Source organism: Poecilia mexicana, unplaced genomic scaffold, assembly GCF_051168715.1.
Source record: "Poecilia mexicana isolate PSO_F unplaced genomic scaffold, ASM5116871v1 scaffold_8, whole genome shotgun sequence".
Lineage (NCBI taxonomy): Eukaryota > Metazoa > Chordata > Actinopteri > Cyprinodontiformes > Poeciliidae > Poecilia > Poecilia mexicana.
The window spans coordinates 27,103,685-27,120,636 of NW_028263377.1; the positions used below are offsets into that span (position 1 = coordinate 27,103,685).

At 43.2% G+C, this 16,952-nt stretch overlaps 1 protein-coding gene across 1 annotated transcript; it reads right to left on the reverse strand.

Annotated features, from left to right (window-relative positions):
* Positions 1 to 2,042: 2,042 nt before the first annotated feature.
* On the reverse strand, positions 2,043 to 14,375 carry foxk2b (forkhead box K2b). Its single transcript, XM_014996879.2, has 9 exons — positions 13,874 to 14,375; positions 6,562 to 6,756; positions 5,267 to 5,420; positions 4,587 to 4,733; positions 4,319 to 4,512; positions 3,321 to 3,523; positions 3,010 to 3,243; positions 2,420 to 2,620; positions 2,043 to 2,350 (listed from the first exon to the last, which is right to left on the reverse strand). The coding sequence occupies exons 1-9, from the start codon at positions 14,167 to 14,169 to the stop codon at positions 2,157 to 2,159; spliced, it is 1,818 nt and encodes a 605-aa protein (XP_014852365.1). The 5' UTR covers positions 14,170 to 14,375; the 3' UTR covers positions 2,043 to 2,156.
* Positions 14,376 to 16,952: the final 2,577 nt, after the last annotated feature.

Sequence of the window (16,952 nt, forward strand, 5' to 3'; positions counted from 1 at the left end):
GCCCCCTACTGGAATGACAAGGGATCACATAAACTTTCAGAAACTTTTACTTTTAAATAAAATGCAATATTTCAATGAAGTAAAATAAAAAAAATATATTGCAGGTCTGACAAGGGTTTCTAAAATATGCCTTAGAATATATTTACAATTTTGTTTTTACTTTTCAGGTCACCTCCATCTTCTTCCACCCTTGTCTTTAATGGGGTCGTCAGGCGTGCTGGTGCCTCTCTGACACCATGCATGCATACATCCATACCTAAGGAGAATCTAGAGACCAATTAACCTGACAGTCATGTTTTTGGACTGTGGGAGGAAGCCGGAGTTCGCGGAGAGAACCAGGCATGCATAGGGAGAACATGCAGACTCCATGCAGAAAGAATCTAATCGAATCCAGGACCTTCTTGCTGCAAGACAACAGTGTTACCAACTGCACCACTGTGCAGCCCTTTCAGGTCACATATTTTATTAACATTTTCACAATAGTAAATCAGTAATTCACACACACCATAGAAAACAAGTTGAATTTTTGCTCCTTTAATCATGAAAAATGAGAGTAAATTTGTTTATCTGATCTGTGTTTTATGTCTGATTTGGATTATTTGCTCTGCTCCAAAAAAAAACCATCACCCTAATCTTTAACTCCCACCTCAACTTCCAACAACGCAGGACTGGCTGAAAATGTATTTTAAATCTAAATCTAAGAGTGTGAATAATTTTGGATAATTAAGTTATTACATTACATATGTACACTTATTTAGAAGCTTTTTTAAAATTTAAGATTAAAGAGTAGCTTAATTTTGTTTCTGTTCACTTTCAGTATTACAGTTGTCATTAAACTGGAATTTATCTAGATAGAGAGCTTTGTCATCTAATGCAAAGGCAAGACAGTGAAATTCTGTTGGCGACAAAATTTGACAGTACAAAACTGCTCAATTCAAATAAAGATTCTGTAATCACAAAGTTAAATTTTGCACCTGTTAATATTTAACCTTTTACCAGATTAAGTCGAACAATGTTGAAAACTAGCCTACACTGCCCTCTTCAGGATGACTGGAGAACTACCCCAAAAATTCATTTCAACATGAAAAAGTTCAAAACCAAACAAAAAGATTTTAAGGACTTTAAATTAATTTATTAAAAAAAAAAGCATTTCTCCACTGAAGCAGAACAAACATCAATTTCTTTTCTTACTATTGTTTGGAACGTGTACAATCAGAAACAGACTCGCCAGGTCGCCTGAACAGAGCAAAATACGTAATCAAGCAAATGGATGTGTGAGGGGTGGGGGGGTCTGCCAACACCACAACATCAACACAGCCTGGAGGGACCATGAGGGGGGGTGACGGAAACAGAAGAAGAAGAAGAGGAGGAAGAGAAATAAAAACATTTAAATCAAGTGCAGCTCTGGCCTCTCTGACTTCTCTGTCGTCGGTTCATGCAGGGTCGGCGTCCGGAGCTGCACACACAGCAGGCCGAGCAACGAAGCCGGGTCGTAAGCAACAGGTAGGGGAGGGGGCACAGAGGAGGGTTTACCAAAAACTGTTACAGCGTTTTCACCAAACAGAAAAAGTTCACGTAAAAAGTCCTCTAACTTAGTTTCTGAAATGTGTCCGCTTCCTTTAGTTTATTACGTCTCTAGTTAAGTGTAAATACATTAAAAAACTGCTATGCTCCACATGTTGAACCACAGAATACTGAATTCCTACGTACAGCTGCGATTAACAGGGTCAGTAATGAGCGGCTAGCTGCCAGGAATTAAAGATTGGCTCCAAGTTGATCCCTTTAGGACTTTGTCTGGATTCGGACGATAAAAACGGAGAAACGAGCCGCCTGGTTGGTCACGTCGGGGTGGAGGGGTCCTGCTGGCTGCCGGAGGCTCCGATCTGCTCTGAGGTAGATGCGACAGAAAGGCGGCGTCCAGCCCGAGCCGGAGGTCAAAGGTCGGCTCGTTGTTGCTAAGGCTTCGGTCACGGCTCACACGGAAACCTTCGAGTTTCTTTGTTCCAGTTTTTAAAGCGGCGGGGGGGAAGGGGGGTTCTCCGTTTGGCACCTCGGTCGTGAGGAGAAGCGAAACAAACGACGGGGCGAGAGAGAGAGAGACGGTGGGCGTGGCGGGGCGTGGCGGGGCGGGGCTCTGCGGCGCGGCGTCCAGACGGCTAGTTTGGTTGCTCTCCGGCTGCTGGCGAGTCCGTCTCCACGGCGACGGCGGGCGTTTCCTCCTCGAGTTTTCCTCGCTTGGCGTCCGGCTGCTCCCCCGCCAGCTGGTCGCCGTTCTGCCGCTTGGTGGGGAGCGAGGCGGAGGCAGAGGCGTGGGTGGCCAGCAGGTGGAGGGGGCTGGCGGCGGCCGGGGCTGCAGAGGACAGCAGAGTTAGCGGCTAGCAGCTAGCAGCTAGCGGCTAGCGCCTACCCGGCGTCTCACCTGAGCTGGAGGGCGCCTGCAGGGCGGTGGTCAGGCTGTGGGTGCCGTTCTGGGTGATGGCCTTGATGGGCAGCTGGTGCTGACCCACCGGCGCCTGCTGCACGATGGTGACCGTCTGCAGCGGCGCCACCGACTGGGAGCTCTGGATGATGCGACTGGAGGCGCCCAGAGAAGTGATGCTGGGAACCGCCTCCACTTTCACTGGACAGAGAACAATCAGATACTATCTATTAATCACCAATCAATATCCTGACTCAATAATCAATTAGTCACATGGTCAGTTAAAATAAGCTTCATCCATTCTGATGGTTCATATATTTTGTTCACAGAGGTGTATTTGCATTACTGTGTCATTTTTATGCTATTAGTTAAAAACGGTCCCAAAGTGATTATAATTTATCGCAATTATTTCAGGGACAATTAATCGCCCAGCAAAACCTGTTACCAAGGCAACAGGCCTAAATACACAGTGTTTAAACCCTGGAAGAATTCAGCCAATCAGAATCGTTTCCCCACTAACCATTAATAAGCTCCGCCCCCAAAAAGGAGCAGAGCTCCTTCCTGAAAGGTTTTCCTCCTCCGGGCCTCACCTTTGACCTCCGTGTGCTCCCCGTTCTCCTGCGGTTCGCTCTTGATGATGGCGGCCGGCTGGGCGATGACGGTGGAGCCGGCCGGGATCTGCTGCAGGACGTGGACGGTCTGGACGGCGGGCTGGGAGCTGCTGGTGCTCACTGGGGACGCCATGGTGTAAGTCACTGGCTTGATGGTCTGAGGTAACTGGCGCTGGACCGCTATGAGGACCGGCTGGCTGCTGACCGGGGAGCCTGGACCAGAGGGGGGACGGGTTAGCAACAGAGCTGCAGTGTGGAAGGGAAGAAGAAGAAGAATGACGTCGCGGCACCTGGTGTGTTTTGTGCAAAGCGTGCTTCCTGGATGACCGCCAGTTTGGGCTGGATGGCTGTGGTGGGCACTGGGGGGGGAGCGGAGGGCGTGTCCGGCTCCAGGGGCACCGGGGAGCCCTCCCGGGACAGACTGTCCGGGGTCTGCACCCCGCTGGAGTGAGCGGAGAGCACCCCGGAGTGATTGGGGGACGCTGGAGCGCTCCTGCAGGCCAGACAGAGAAATGAACACAATATTTACTACTATCCTGTTTGGTTAGAACTGGAATAAAGTAAAAATGAGACGTAAACACAAAAGTTAAACGTTTCCTGAGAGGAGAGGAGAAAATATCATGCTGCAATGCAATATTCGCCCCCTGCTGGTCATTAGCCAGATGGCAGCAAATGTGCAGCAGCAGCTGATTAAAGGCCTGAGATGAAACTTTTATTTGTTGCTTCTATCTGGACTGAAATGAGAAACTTGTTTAAAAGTATTTAAAGTACTTAGGATTTAATCACTGAAACACATCAGAGCTGAACTGGAGGTTCGATATTCTGGTTTTTAATAGGAGTTAAATGGATTGTTTACTCAAATGTTATTTTTTATGTATTAGTAACACTCCAAACCGGATCAAGTAGTTTCTGCAGAACTTGACAGTTTTTTGTCTGATGATTTGATTAATCAGCAGAAAAATCAATAGAATAATCGATTGCTAATAACTGTTAGCTGCAGTTTAGCATTTTAGTTTCTAAAGCTTCACTCTGACCTGAGCAGCTTCATGTTTCCTTTGACTCTCAGTCTGATGGAAACTGCTGCAGGACGACTTGTCACCATTTTTCATAACTCAGATGTCGTCTCCCACCTGAGCTGTTGACCTCTGCAGCTCCTCCAGAGCCACCAGGACCCCTGATATTTAGTAAACTTTTGAAGTTGCTCTACTTCTATCTGAACCACTTTGAGCTGCTCTGATCCTGTAAGATAAGCTCAGGCTTGTGTGAGTCGTCGATCTTTGGGGCCCACCTGGAGGAGAGGGGTCCATGTGGGGTCCGGAAGCATGGGACCCCGCGGGGCCGTCGTTTCCTGAAGGCCTGCTCGATGAGCTTGGCCTCCGACGACGGGTCTATCCTCCAGAACGAACCTTTGCCTGGCTCTTCCTGCGACCGCGCCACTTTGATGAAGTATCGGTTCAGCGACAGGTTGTGACGGATCGAGTTCTGCAGCGAGACGAGCGGTGACAGGAGGAAGAGGAGGAGGAGGAGGCAGCGCAGCGGGCTGCGGCCGGACTCACCTGCCAGCCCTTGTCGGCGGTCCGGTAGTACGGGTAGTTCTTGGTGATGTGATTGTAGATTCCGTTTAGTGTGAGCTGCTTGTCCTGCGCCAGCGTTATGGCCTGGACGATCAGCTGTGCATAGGAGTACGGCGGCTTGGAGTCGTCCTGCAGAGAGCAGCACAGGAAACGGCGCATTTACTGCAACCTCAGCTGACCCAATGCTTCACAACCAATCAGAACACAAGAAATGCAACCAAGTTTGATTAAGAACAACAAAAACTGGCAGTAAAATACCAAAAACAGTGCGAATAAAAACGCAGGTTTTGCACGTTTTTTTGTCTAGTTTTCACTTTTATTGCTCGATGGACCAAATTTATCTGAGTATCAGAGCAGGATATGTTTGCTATATTTAGCAAAGATTAGTAAATTATAAAAAGCTGATCTGGTTCAGCAAAGTCGGCTGTTCAGTAAAAGTCTCGCGGTTCTGCCACTTATGAAAGCTTGGTTCTAAAAAAATCAAATACTTTGTGTTATAATGAACATTTTGCACTGTAAGGAAATAATGTCTGTAATAAAATGTGTATCATTCTTGGATTGCAGTCGGGGACCGCACAAAATCAGTCCCTGGGCCCGAAATGGCCCACGGGCCGCACTTTGGACACCCGGTATGAACAGTGTGATTAGCGTTTCCTGCTGACCTTGGGGCTGTCCTCTCCGGAGGCCTCTTTGTCGTTCTCAGGCTGCGAGTTGTCGTTGATGAGCTGCAGCTCCACGGAGCTGACCATGCGGCCCCCCATCCTGTAGCCCGAGGAGCCCGCCCCCCGGGGGCTGGAGGGGCAGGAGTTAGCAGCGCTGCAGGAACACAAACACCATGAGTTTCACGTTTTCCAACCAAATCAGGACAAACCGACTGGATCCAGAGCTTAAGATGCAACGTTTGCTTCAAACGAGCTCATCTGGCCGCAGCGTCGCGCTTTGCACCGACAGCGACGCAAATCAGCCTCCCTGGCATCACGGCAATGAGTTCAGGAGCAACGGGATGGAAACATGATTCCATCAACCACAGCGCCACGAAGTTTTAAAGCAGCAAAAAACTAAAATATTTCTGAAAATATTGGATTTTACCTTTCATTCTGATTAAATAACTGATTGATGCTGGGTTTTTCTTTCTGGCCAAACATGACAGAACTTTTATTATTTGCTTCTTAATTAGCAAAAATAACTGTAATTAACTGTAAAACTGTTTATTCTAAACTCTCCTGTTCAGAGCTGCTTTTGAATCATCATGAATGAAACGTCGACCAACATATCGGACGTGATGATATCGATGATGCCACTCCTCAGAATCTTATTGGCTTCTAAACTTTTGGCTGAATGGATTTTTTTATTGCTTTGTATTTTTGTGTTTTATGATGTAAAGCAGGGCTGCACAGTGGTGCAGTTGGTAGAGCTGTTGCCTTGCAGCAAGAAGGTTCTGGGTTCGATTCCCAGCCCTGGTCTTTCTGCATGTTGCATGTTCTCCCTGTGCATTCCTAGGTGTGAGTGTGTGTGCATGGTTGTGTGTCTCTGTGTTGCCCTGCGACAGACTGGCGACCTGTCCAGGTGACCCCGCCTCTCGCCTGGAACATTGGCAGGAGAGGCACCAGCACCTCCTGACCCACCAAGGGACAAGGTGTTAGAAAATGATGGGCACACAAAAAAACTTGACTGATTGATAAACTTGTTTTCATGTCTAAAATTTTTTAAATACCAATATTTATTCTTTATCCAATTAGAAATTGTTCTGTATTTTTGGAAATAATTTAGGCACATTTTACTCAAAAAAAATACAAACTTGTTTTTGGCAGTACCAGAGCTCCGTACAGTGTCTTTTTGATGGATCCATGGATATCGAATGTTTATGTTTACCTGAGTGGAGCAGTAATGATTAAAATCTGCCGTTTTAACAACCTGCTGGTTTCCTCACACCTTTAACGGATGTTTTTGCAGGTACCTGATGGTGCCGGTGGGTGACGGCAGTGGGCTCATCAGGTGAGCGATGTTGTCTGGAATGTTGATGGTAAGTGGGGAGATCTGAGGCTGTACTGGTTTCACTGGGGACTCTGGCGCCTCTCGCTTGGCCTTCTTCCCGCTGGACAGCGCCGTGAAGTTGATCTTGATGTTGGTGCTGGGAAACCTGAACGTGCACCTGCAGAAAAATCAGAAAACGACGCAGAAAACAGAGAAAGTCAGTCTGAAGGCGCCTCATCGACACATCAGTGGAGAAAAAGAAAAATATGACGTGTTTTAAATGGCTGATTAAAAAAAAAAAAAAACTGGATTCATTTTGAGAACTTAAAGAAAATTTACCTCTACACTGCAGGGAGCAAAATGATCCTGATAAAAACAAAATACATCTAGACTTTTTCACGCTGTTAAAGCAACAACAGTAAAATAATAATGAAATAAAACGAACCAGGGACAATATTTCATTTTACCACGACCTGCAACACTTCCTTACTTTGTTTGTTACCCTTGTTTTTGCTCTAGTGGCTTTTATTTGATAGTTAATTGACAGAAAAGTGGGTAATGAGAGAAGACATGCAGCAAAGGTCGCCGAGGGTGGGAATCGAACCTGCGACATTGAGGACTGAGGCCTCCAGATGTGGGTTGTGCGTAACCCCTGCGCCACCACAGCGTTTGTTACCTTTAATGCTCCATTAAAAGTTTCCCATAAGTCACAGTAGTTAGAATCAGCTGGTCAGGCCACTGATGGAAACCAGAACTTGGACTAGGCCAGTAAAACATCAGGGATTCCCAAAGAATCCCAGGACAAAAATCAGTTTCTAGTTTTAGTCCCACGTCTAAAATTAGTCCAAAGTCTAATTAGGAAAATTCTAAAAAAATTTCCGTTTTAAGAAAATTCTTAGAATTCAACAATTTTTCTCATAATTTTAACTTATGCTTTCGCAAAAGAGGAATCTTCTAAATAAACAAAGAAACATGTCGGACCTGTGGCCATGTGGACGCAGCGCACAGTAAATAAACATAAAAATTCAGCTGCTGCCACAGACGGCTTCCTCCCTTTTCTCTATTGCTGCCCTGGGTAACTGCCCAAGTTACCACCAATAAAACTACTGGTGGTAACCTTTTAATTTACTCGTAGCTCATATTTTAGGACACTTCTTCCTTTCCAAATGCAGAATATCCATCATTCAAACCGGCTTGAATAATAGATATTATTATGATGGACATTAATTATCCATTATTCAAGCTTGATTACATATTTTAGCCCCTTTTATGGCAAAAGGAGCTAAAACATGTAATAAATTAAATATTTAAATGACTAAAATCTGTTTGTGAAAAAACTGAACATGAACAGATAAAATGAATCTGATTGGTTGATTTCCAGGTAAAAGCATCAAAACAGATTCACGTCTCTAATAAAACCTCCGAACAGCCGAGACGCTTCCGATGTTCAGAAGTTAACGAGGAAGGGAAGACAACCTGCGGGTGGCGCTCTGGAGCATTTGGGATTAAACTGCTGGGCGAAGGAACAAAAACCCAGGTTTCCAATCAGCTGGCGACCAGGACCCGACTTCAGTTTCCTGCACCAGGGTTTCACAGAGCTAGCGTTAGCTAGTGATAGCTTCCTTCGTCTGAACTAGCTGTGCTGCGTCTCACAGGAGCCTGAAGCCCCTGAGGAGGAGCTGAGGCGGTAAAAATAACACCAGACTCATCCAGAGACTGTCAGCGCTCTGTGAAACCTAAATATACATCAAAAACCTGACGGCTTCTTCATGTCACCAGTTCATAAAACGAACTGGAAACACTCAGCTCCACGTAGCAGCACAACACGGATGGATGTTTAAAGACGTTTTAAAGTCAGACGGGTCAGGATGTGGTGGTGAATTTTACTTTTATTTGACCATTTTTAGAGTAAAAACAGGTCAAACTGTCCAGTTTGTCTTTTTAAGGGTGGAGCAACGATAAATCCGCTCAGTGACAATTTATTACATCTGAAATCATATTTTTTAAAACATTGTAGGGCTGCAACTAACGACTATTTTAGTAAACAAATAATTGGATAAAAAACTGGCATGCGGCAGATTTTTAATTTAATCACTTAAGTTTAATAAAAGATGCAAATAAGCAAAAATTCTATTAGTTTTTTGATCAAGAAAAAACACTTTTTTATCCTAAAATGCAAAAAAAAAACATTCTTTTAATAAACGCTTGATGCTTCTGCAGTTAAATAAAAACCATCTACTAATCTGTTAATTAATCTTTGATTAATAATTGGACAGCAAAAGGTGCTTAATATGAGATATTTGTTGATAGGCGAAACTGAAACCGACACTTGAGTTATGGGAAAAACATATTTACAGGAAAATAGTTTTTCTTATCTGAAATGCTAAATGTTGGTATTTTCATAGTTTTGGCATTATTACTGCTCCGTATGTGTTGCCTTTTGGCCTGTTTCAGTCGTTATGCTCCAGTTAATGATTAAATGAGTTGATTATTTCAAAAATCGATTAATGGTTTCAGCCCTAAAACTTTCCTGCTGCACTGATTGGAGTTTTATGGCCAATCACAGATCTATAAGAAACCAAACCTGCTGATTCCGATTTATTTTGTCTGAAAAGTCACCAAATGCATCGACAACGTCTCTGATTTTCAGATAAAATCGGTTTCTCCTGCGAGTATCGGTCGATCGATGATCTCCAAAAGTTAAGGAAACTGAAAGGAATATTTTTAACAGGAACCAGGTTTAATCTTTGATTAAAATATTTTCAATAAAACATGATTTAAACGGCTGATGTCCTGTTAAAACCACAGGAAGTAACGTTAGGCTGCAAAATCACAAAATCTTACTAAGTAGTTTTGGTCTAGTTTCTACTGCAAACATCTTAGTACAGTTGAAATAAGACAAAACTAACTTACAAGTAACTTTTCAGCAAGAAGGATGAGCTTGTTTTAAGTCAATTAGTCATTAATATTGAGTTCCATTGAAGATTATTTCACTAAATAAGATATTTTTCCCATATTTTTAGTGAAATAATCTGCCAGTGCAACTGGGACTTTTGATCAATATTAAGGAATTATTTAGTTAAAACAAGCTCCTGTATCTCGCTGCAAAGTTATTTGTAAGTTAGTTTTTTCTTACTTCAAGTGTTTTCAGATATTTGCTCTGGAAAATGGACCAAAACCAAGACAGAAACCCGTTTATTTCTATAAAACGGAAGCTTTAATGTTTAGAAAACTCTGGATCTGGAGCAGAATGAAAGAATCAAAGCAGAGTTCGGGGTGATTGAGCCCCCCAGCCTGTGGGCCGTCACAGATCCGTCTTTATTACCCCATTTCTCTCCCACAACAACAATGGGGCTCAAACTGAAAACAGGAGAAAGAAAACACAGTTGCTACGCTGCTAAGCCGCGAGGAGGCAACAAACAAAGCTTGTTCAACTGAAAGCTTTCACTTGAATTTCACCCCCACCCGGCGCAGAGCAGAATGTAAACAAAGAGGACAGGCAGGGAGGAAGAGCCGCGGCTCCGGGTGCGAGGCGGCAGGGAGCGGGAAAGGGCCGTTCCTCCTGCTGGATCCTCTGACATCACCGCAGAGGAATCCCAGCAGTACGAGCGGCGGCGGCGCCCGCAATCTGCTTCTCAGCACCAAACACTCACAGCTGCTCAGTCTGAGATAAACTCATCTACAAGTCGCTTATTTTACCTCCAACTCGAGGACCTGTGTGTGTGTGTGTGTGTGTGTGTGTGTGTGTGTGTGTGTGTGTGTGTGTGTGCGTGTGTGTGTGTGTGTGTGTGTGTTTGAGGAGCAGAACACTGTAAACTCCTTCAAAGTTTCAGGAAAACATTCACCCGGGACGGAAACTGCATCAAGTCAAAACAAGTCGCCGTTTTCTCAGCGCAAGAAAATGGTTTCATGTTGGGAGATTGCGCAACGAGAGAGAGCGGTGTGCAAAGTCTGAGCAGCGCTGGCAGGAGCTGCGAGGTTGTTTACACTGCAGGCGCTGCTGTGAAAAGCTGCAACCAGATTCCAGCAAATCTGTCTCAACAAAATGTAAACAACGCCGCGGCGTGAAGGACGCTGCAAACACTGAAAACACTCAGATGGACAAATAAAACCCGACTCGTTTGCAACCCAAACAAAGCAACAGACGCATGTTGGGCTGCGGTGGAGAGAGCTACTGCAAACAGAAAGACACATAAAAACACCTTAAAACTTCACATTTATTAAAAAATACTGTAATCCAAAGGGAAACTGGTGCAACTTGTATCATTAAAGTATCTTCAGAGAGAAGGATCTCAGGTAGCAGTCAGTCTTGCAAAGAACCTAAAGAGGCCTCTGACTGAAGACTGCTGCTGTGTGACATGCTAACAGCTCCATATGAAAGCAGCAGAGGCGATGCTCCACAGAAACATCCAGGATGAAACCATCAGTTGTTAGCTAGCTCTGCTAATCCGCCTCCTTTGCTTTTGCTGCTCCTCTTTAAACCCCCATCTGGGAATATGGTGAACAATAAGAGCAAAAACACCTCAGAAATCAGAGAGGAATTGTCCCAGCATCCAAAACCTCAACTAAAAAATGTATTATGAACAAAAATAATTTTAAAATGTCAGAGCGACTCCAGCATGTTGCTGCCATTTTTAAAAACAACTTAAAATGTTTTATTTCATTCAATTTGTCATTTTAGCTAAATTAAAATGGTTGTTAATATTTTCAGGCCTTAATGTGAAATGTTTTTACATTTTCCTTTCATGCCTTTACTTAGAATTTTAATCTGGATTCACAACCATTTCTGTCCTTTAATATTCCAGACTTTTCCACACCCAGATTTTTCTGTTTTTAATCATTAATCATTTGGGATAATTGGACAGAGTTCCCACGAGAGAGAATGTGTGTGTGTGTGTGTGTGTGTGTGTGTGTGTGTGTGTGTGTGTGTGTGTGTGTGTGTGTGTGTGTGTGTGTGTGTGTGTGTGGAGGTGATTAAATAAAAGCTGAAAAAGCAACCCATACTTTAGGGATAATGTGACTGAGACATTAGTCATAAAACAAATAAACAGTTTGTGTTTAGTTTAGATTAAAAACAAAGCTAAAAGAAAAACCATGAAATGACGTAACTTTCTATAACTGTGGCTTTTTAAAGATAAAGAAAAATGTAACATCTTCTCCTACTGGCAGGAACGAGTTCAACAGCAAGTCAGAAAATAAACAAACCGACCACGCACCACTTCATAATCACCTGGCGGACAACTTACGATCTTTATTTTTTATTCTAAGAAAATGTGGTTTTATGACATCAATGACGCTGCACAATGCATTGTGAATATATCGTGTAATTTTCATACTGCAGTTTGGAGTGCAATCGCTGCAGGCAAACTTAATACAAGTGTTGCAAACTTACATTTTTAATGCTAATGTAATAAGCAGCCAGTTAGCCTTTGGTCTCACAGCAGTTTCTCACAATGAACATTAACAACTTAAACCAAAATACTCAGGAGAAAATCAGAACAAATCACAACTGATAAACTTCAAAATTTACAAACATTTTTGCCGTCGGATTTTCTAACATCTGATAAATAATATCTACCACCAGGGGGCAGCGCTGAGTTATTCTGGTTTAATCAGCTACTTTGCAGAAGAAACGACTGGCTCAAATGACGCTTGGAACCATAACCGTGGAAAATGGTTCAATATAAAATCTGCACAAAATTAAAGACAGCTTATTAACATTTTAACAAGTCATAATAAGTAAAAATACTAACCTATTAGGAGACTAATGAACGAAAACAGAGTGGCTTCAACCTGAACACATGCAGAATGTTTCTGTTGGGAACCAAGAATGTAACGCCACGTTCTGTAGGGCGACTTTAAAAAGTGACACCAGAACCAAGCAGAGGAAACTTCCAGCTGTTTGGGAGGATGAAGGTTCATCATGCAGCTACAGTGGAGAAAGAGAAACGAGCCCAAAACGTTCATCTGGATGTAAACAGAACAGGCCCAAGTCCAAATGCAGCAGCCTGAGGCACCAAACCAGCAGAACTCTGGATTATCACATCCCAGGGTTTAATCATGTTTTATTCTCAAACATGATCCCTGTTTAGCATCTATGCTGGCTGTTTTCAAGCAGCTGTAATGTTTAATCCATTCATCCCACTGGCTGTGCCTGGTAATGTCACTTTATTCACTAAAAAAAACAACAAAAATAACAAATCTCCTGCCAGTTCTGAACTTTCCAGTTTGTATTTTAGAATAAAATGAAACCAAATACATTTCAGAAATGGAAAAATATTTGTTTACTTAAAAACCAAGTAAAGAAAAACCTTAAAACCCTTATTTTAATTTTTATTAATTGAATCGTAGTGAACTGTAACTTTAAAGCAGGATTTTTTTAACTGTTGCTCCCATATTAACTGTCAACATATGTACAAGATATTTCCTCATTCTATATTATGGTGAAACACATTATTGCAAAAGCTGAGCGAGCTTTTTTTTGTTGTTGTTGTAGTTTTGTCAGTAACCGCCATATTAAATACAACCTTACACATTTACTATTGTTCTTCTCAGTTTAAACTAGAAACATTTATGAGGATAATAAGAGTTTCAGTCGACTGGAAAAGTGAAAGGAACCCGTTTCCTGAAATCACATGATTGCTTAGATGCCATCTCAAGTTTTATCGGTAAAGCCGCTCAGAAAGTGCTTAGTGGAGTTTAAATGCAACCATGATGCGTTCAGGTGTGTTTACTACGCGGAGAAAGGAGCTCTGGGATCTGATTTAGTGGACTGGAGGTCACGGCTTGTGCAAACGGTGCAGCGCAGGGCGGGGACCGGCTGGTTTGTTTACGTTCAGGGGTCGAGAAGAGCTTCATTCACACTTAATACACACAACCCACAGTGGGAAAACACCGCAGAGTGGCGATTTTACTGCATCATGGCAGCAATTTCTGAATGGAAATGTACAAAATAGCACCGTTTTCAATAACAGGCGCAGAAACATCAACTAGCTCCGATATAAGCGCAGAGGGGGGAGAGAAAGGCTGAGCTGACCCACCGGTGGGCTGTGGAATGTGCGTGGAATGACGGCAGCAGGCTCGTGAAAACGGTTGCTAACAGGAATGTCAACAAAGAGAAGGGCTTTAGGAAACAGGATGCGGACTTCTTGCTAACATGCTAAACACGTGGTGCTCTCGACCCTTGCTCGCAAATATAAACCTAATGTTGTTAAATGTTAACTTCAGCTGTCCGGATGCTCCGGCTACTGCCCCCGTTCCCCCCGATGGGTGGCGGTGCTGGAGGGTGAACTTACATTCGTGGTAGCTGCAGAGGAGGGGCGCCCCGTCTTAGGAACACTCCGTCCACAAACACCCCGTTTTTACCCAGACACCTCAGGTAGAAGTCCCCGCTGCCGGTGCCGTCGTCGCTGGCCGTGAATATCTCCAAATGCCGCCGCGAGATGAAGCTGGAGTGGCCCATGCTCACGTCCACGGAGCCCTGAGAGGAGTTCCGGCCGATGGTCACCGAGCGCTTCTTCATCATGTATTCGAATTCACGGCCCTCTAGCCGGGCAATCGGCCCAGACGATCCGCTAACTTGAACAGCCATGTTCGGGGTTGGAGCCTTGAAACGCCTCAAAATAAAATGTTGGGGGCAACTAAACACCACTGCACGCACGCCCGACTGTGGCCCTTCAAGGGTATTCAAATGGAGCGCATCTACAAGAGGGGCATCAAACTGAAAACAGGAATCCAGAGGGAAACATGCGAGGCCAGGGACAGCGGCTCCGACCCACCGCCGAGAGAAAGGGGAGCGGAGGCAGCCAACCAAAAGAGGCCAGAGGCGGATAGGGTGTAACTGCCACCGGCGTTCACCAATCACAATGCAGGAAGGTGATGGAACGCATTAGCTACAGCCAATTACGTGCGAGTATTTTTCAGAGGACACATTCAAGGTCGGTTGGTGTGTAGCTGTTGTACGTGCATATGCTGTTAGGAACATAAACGTAAACGAGTAGACGTCGCATCTGCTTCCTTGCCCAGAAGAAGCAATTCGTCAGCGCGTCCGCCATATTGCTAGTGGCAGGCCTTTCCGATAACCGATAAAAGTAAGTTTGGAAATAGGATTTTATGATAAGTTTACGATAAACTAAGTTTTATTATTATACAATACATGTCCTTAGTAGTACTAATAACAGTGAGTATTGAGTCAAAATTAAATATTATCTTCATAATGTTCTGAAAATTCACCCAAACATACCTTAATTTACCCCTGAAGATATACTGAACCATCTATTTTTTTCAACAATATTCAGTTAAATTCAATTAAATTCAGTAAAATTTCATTTGTCCACAAGATGCAATATAATGGCACAGTGGAACAGGGCGGAAACAAAAACATTAAAAACAGACAAGGATCATCGTGTTAAAAAAAAGTTACTTAAATTAAAAGATACAGCCAAAATAAATAAATAAATGTACACACAATCCACACCCACACCACGTATATAAACATACATGAGAATATAAACGACATACTTGCAGGTATGGAACCTTATAAGGAACAATACGATGTGCTGTGTGTTTTTTAAGGCTCGATGTGAAACCCTTTAAAGTTGTTCTTTAGTTATTGAAGATGAGTACTGCCAATTTACAGTTTTAATAAAAATATTTTTTAATTAACTATTATTTAACAGATTGCTGTTAAACGGTTTAAGATGCTTGCTATGCTACTAATACGAAAATCATCATCATCATTATTATTATTATTGGGTGGTCGACCCTGCTGTTCACTCAGCGTCTATGTTCATAGGTCTATGTTTCGGCCTGAGGTAAGAGGCGGAGCCTATCGCAGCAGGACGGGAGTTGATTGATACGTTAACACATGCTATCAGCCTCCTTAATCACCACAGTTACAGATCACCGATAATCCGCGGCAGTTCCTCGACTCCAGCCCCAGATTCTCGCTGTTATCTGGGAATAAACTGGGTGTCGTTGAGGGAGTGTGAATGTGAAGGAGTCTGCTCTGCCGTGGCTTTCACACCGCAGCGCTGCAAAGCCACGGCGGTATTCCACCAAACAGTCCATGTCTGGTTTTACTCAGGTCTCTGCAGCGTCTTGCTGCTGCATGTGTACTATAAGATTATTGTAAACAACAACACAGTTTCCCTGCACGTGTTAAATCTGCTCTGCCGTCTGTTAGCACATTCAGCCGCACGGTTTGTTAACTAGAACCAGATAAATGTCACTTTGCTCACCGGTTGTAAAGTCAGGTGACAGGTTGCCCACCTTTACATGTTTACCTGTGCAGGTAGAGGCAGATCGGTGACTTGTACTCCACAGGGCAGGAAACACACAAACTAAGGGCAGCTGAGAGAAACTAACATGTCTGGACACCGGAGCACCAGACAGAACCAACACAGAGAGAACATTCAGCTTAATTCAATTAAAAATACTTTATTTATCCCTGAAGGAAATTAGTTGTTGAAACTGTGCAGTAGCGGTCAGTCTGCTCTTTAAATCTCTGTCTGGGCCTATGAATCAGGATATGATCATCATTTAGACTCCTCCTGGAGTTAAGGTCAAAGTTCAGGTAGGACTGTCCCAATAAAAAATAGATCAATTAACTGCATGATAAATAAAAATGAGCTCAATCATTTCCATTTGCGTGATTTACTGTTTTTCTCTTTTCTCTCTTTCTACCAAAAACTGGATGATAAAAGTCTTCAGTTTGGTGTTTTGGTCCTTCAAATTCATTTTATTTGTCATTTTATTTTGAATATTTAAAATATCTTCCTGTGTTTAATGTTCATTAGAAATTTTAAGTTTGTTGATATTTGAGAATGTGTTTTTGCGTTATTGTGTCATTACTGCTATATTACTTGAAAATAAACAAAGTAACAATTTAATCGTTTATCACTACAATGATTTATGATCCAGCTTCTTTTGTTATTGCAGCAGGCCTGAGTTCAGGTATTATTTGAGCTTTTCAGATGCTAATCAGCTGCTCCCAGTTGTAAAAGCAAGCCCTTGTTGCCATGGTTACGTATCATAGCAACTGTCCAAAAGTAAAATAAAAAGAGAGAAGAAATCCTCTCAGCTGCACAGCATCCCAAACCAGAGGAAGCATGAACAGAGCTTTTTATTCTAGAACATGAAGCTCTATGCAGACCAGGCTGGGATTCGAACCGAGAACCTTCCTGCTGCAGGGCTGCTGCTCCAACATGAAGCTCCTCTCACATTTCCTGTAATTCAGAGGTTTAGTTAACTGGTGAGGATTCCTTCATGCACAAACAAAGTTATCATCATGAACATAAAGCTGATTCAACCTCTGCTCAGGCTCTAAAGGGTTAAAACAGCATAAAACATAAAATGAGTTAAAACATCAGAATA

What these genes read in the sequence shown, in the direction of transcription:
- foxk2b (XM_014996879.2), bottom strand. Translation starts at nt 14,169, where the DNA reads ATGGCTGTTCAAGTTAGCGGATCGTCTGGGCCGATTGCCCGGCTAGAG. An exon ending in CCGCCGACAAGGGCTGGCAG is followed by an intron (nt 4,513 to 4,586) that starts GTGAGTCCGGCC and finishes GTCTCGCTGCAG; the next exon opens with AACTCGATCCGTCACAACCT. An exon ending in GCAGGCGCCCTCCAGCTCAG is followed by an intron (nt 2,351 to 2,419) that starts GTGAGACGCCGG and finishes TGTCCTCTGCAG; the next exon opens with CCCCGGCCGCCGCCAGCCCC.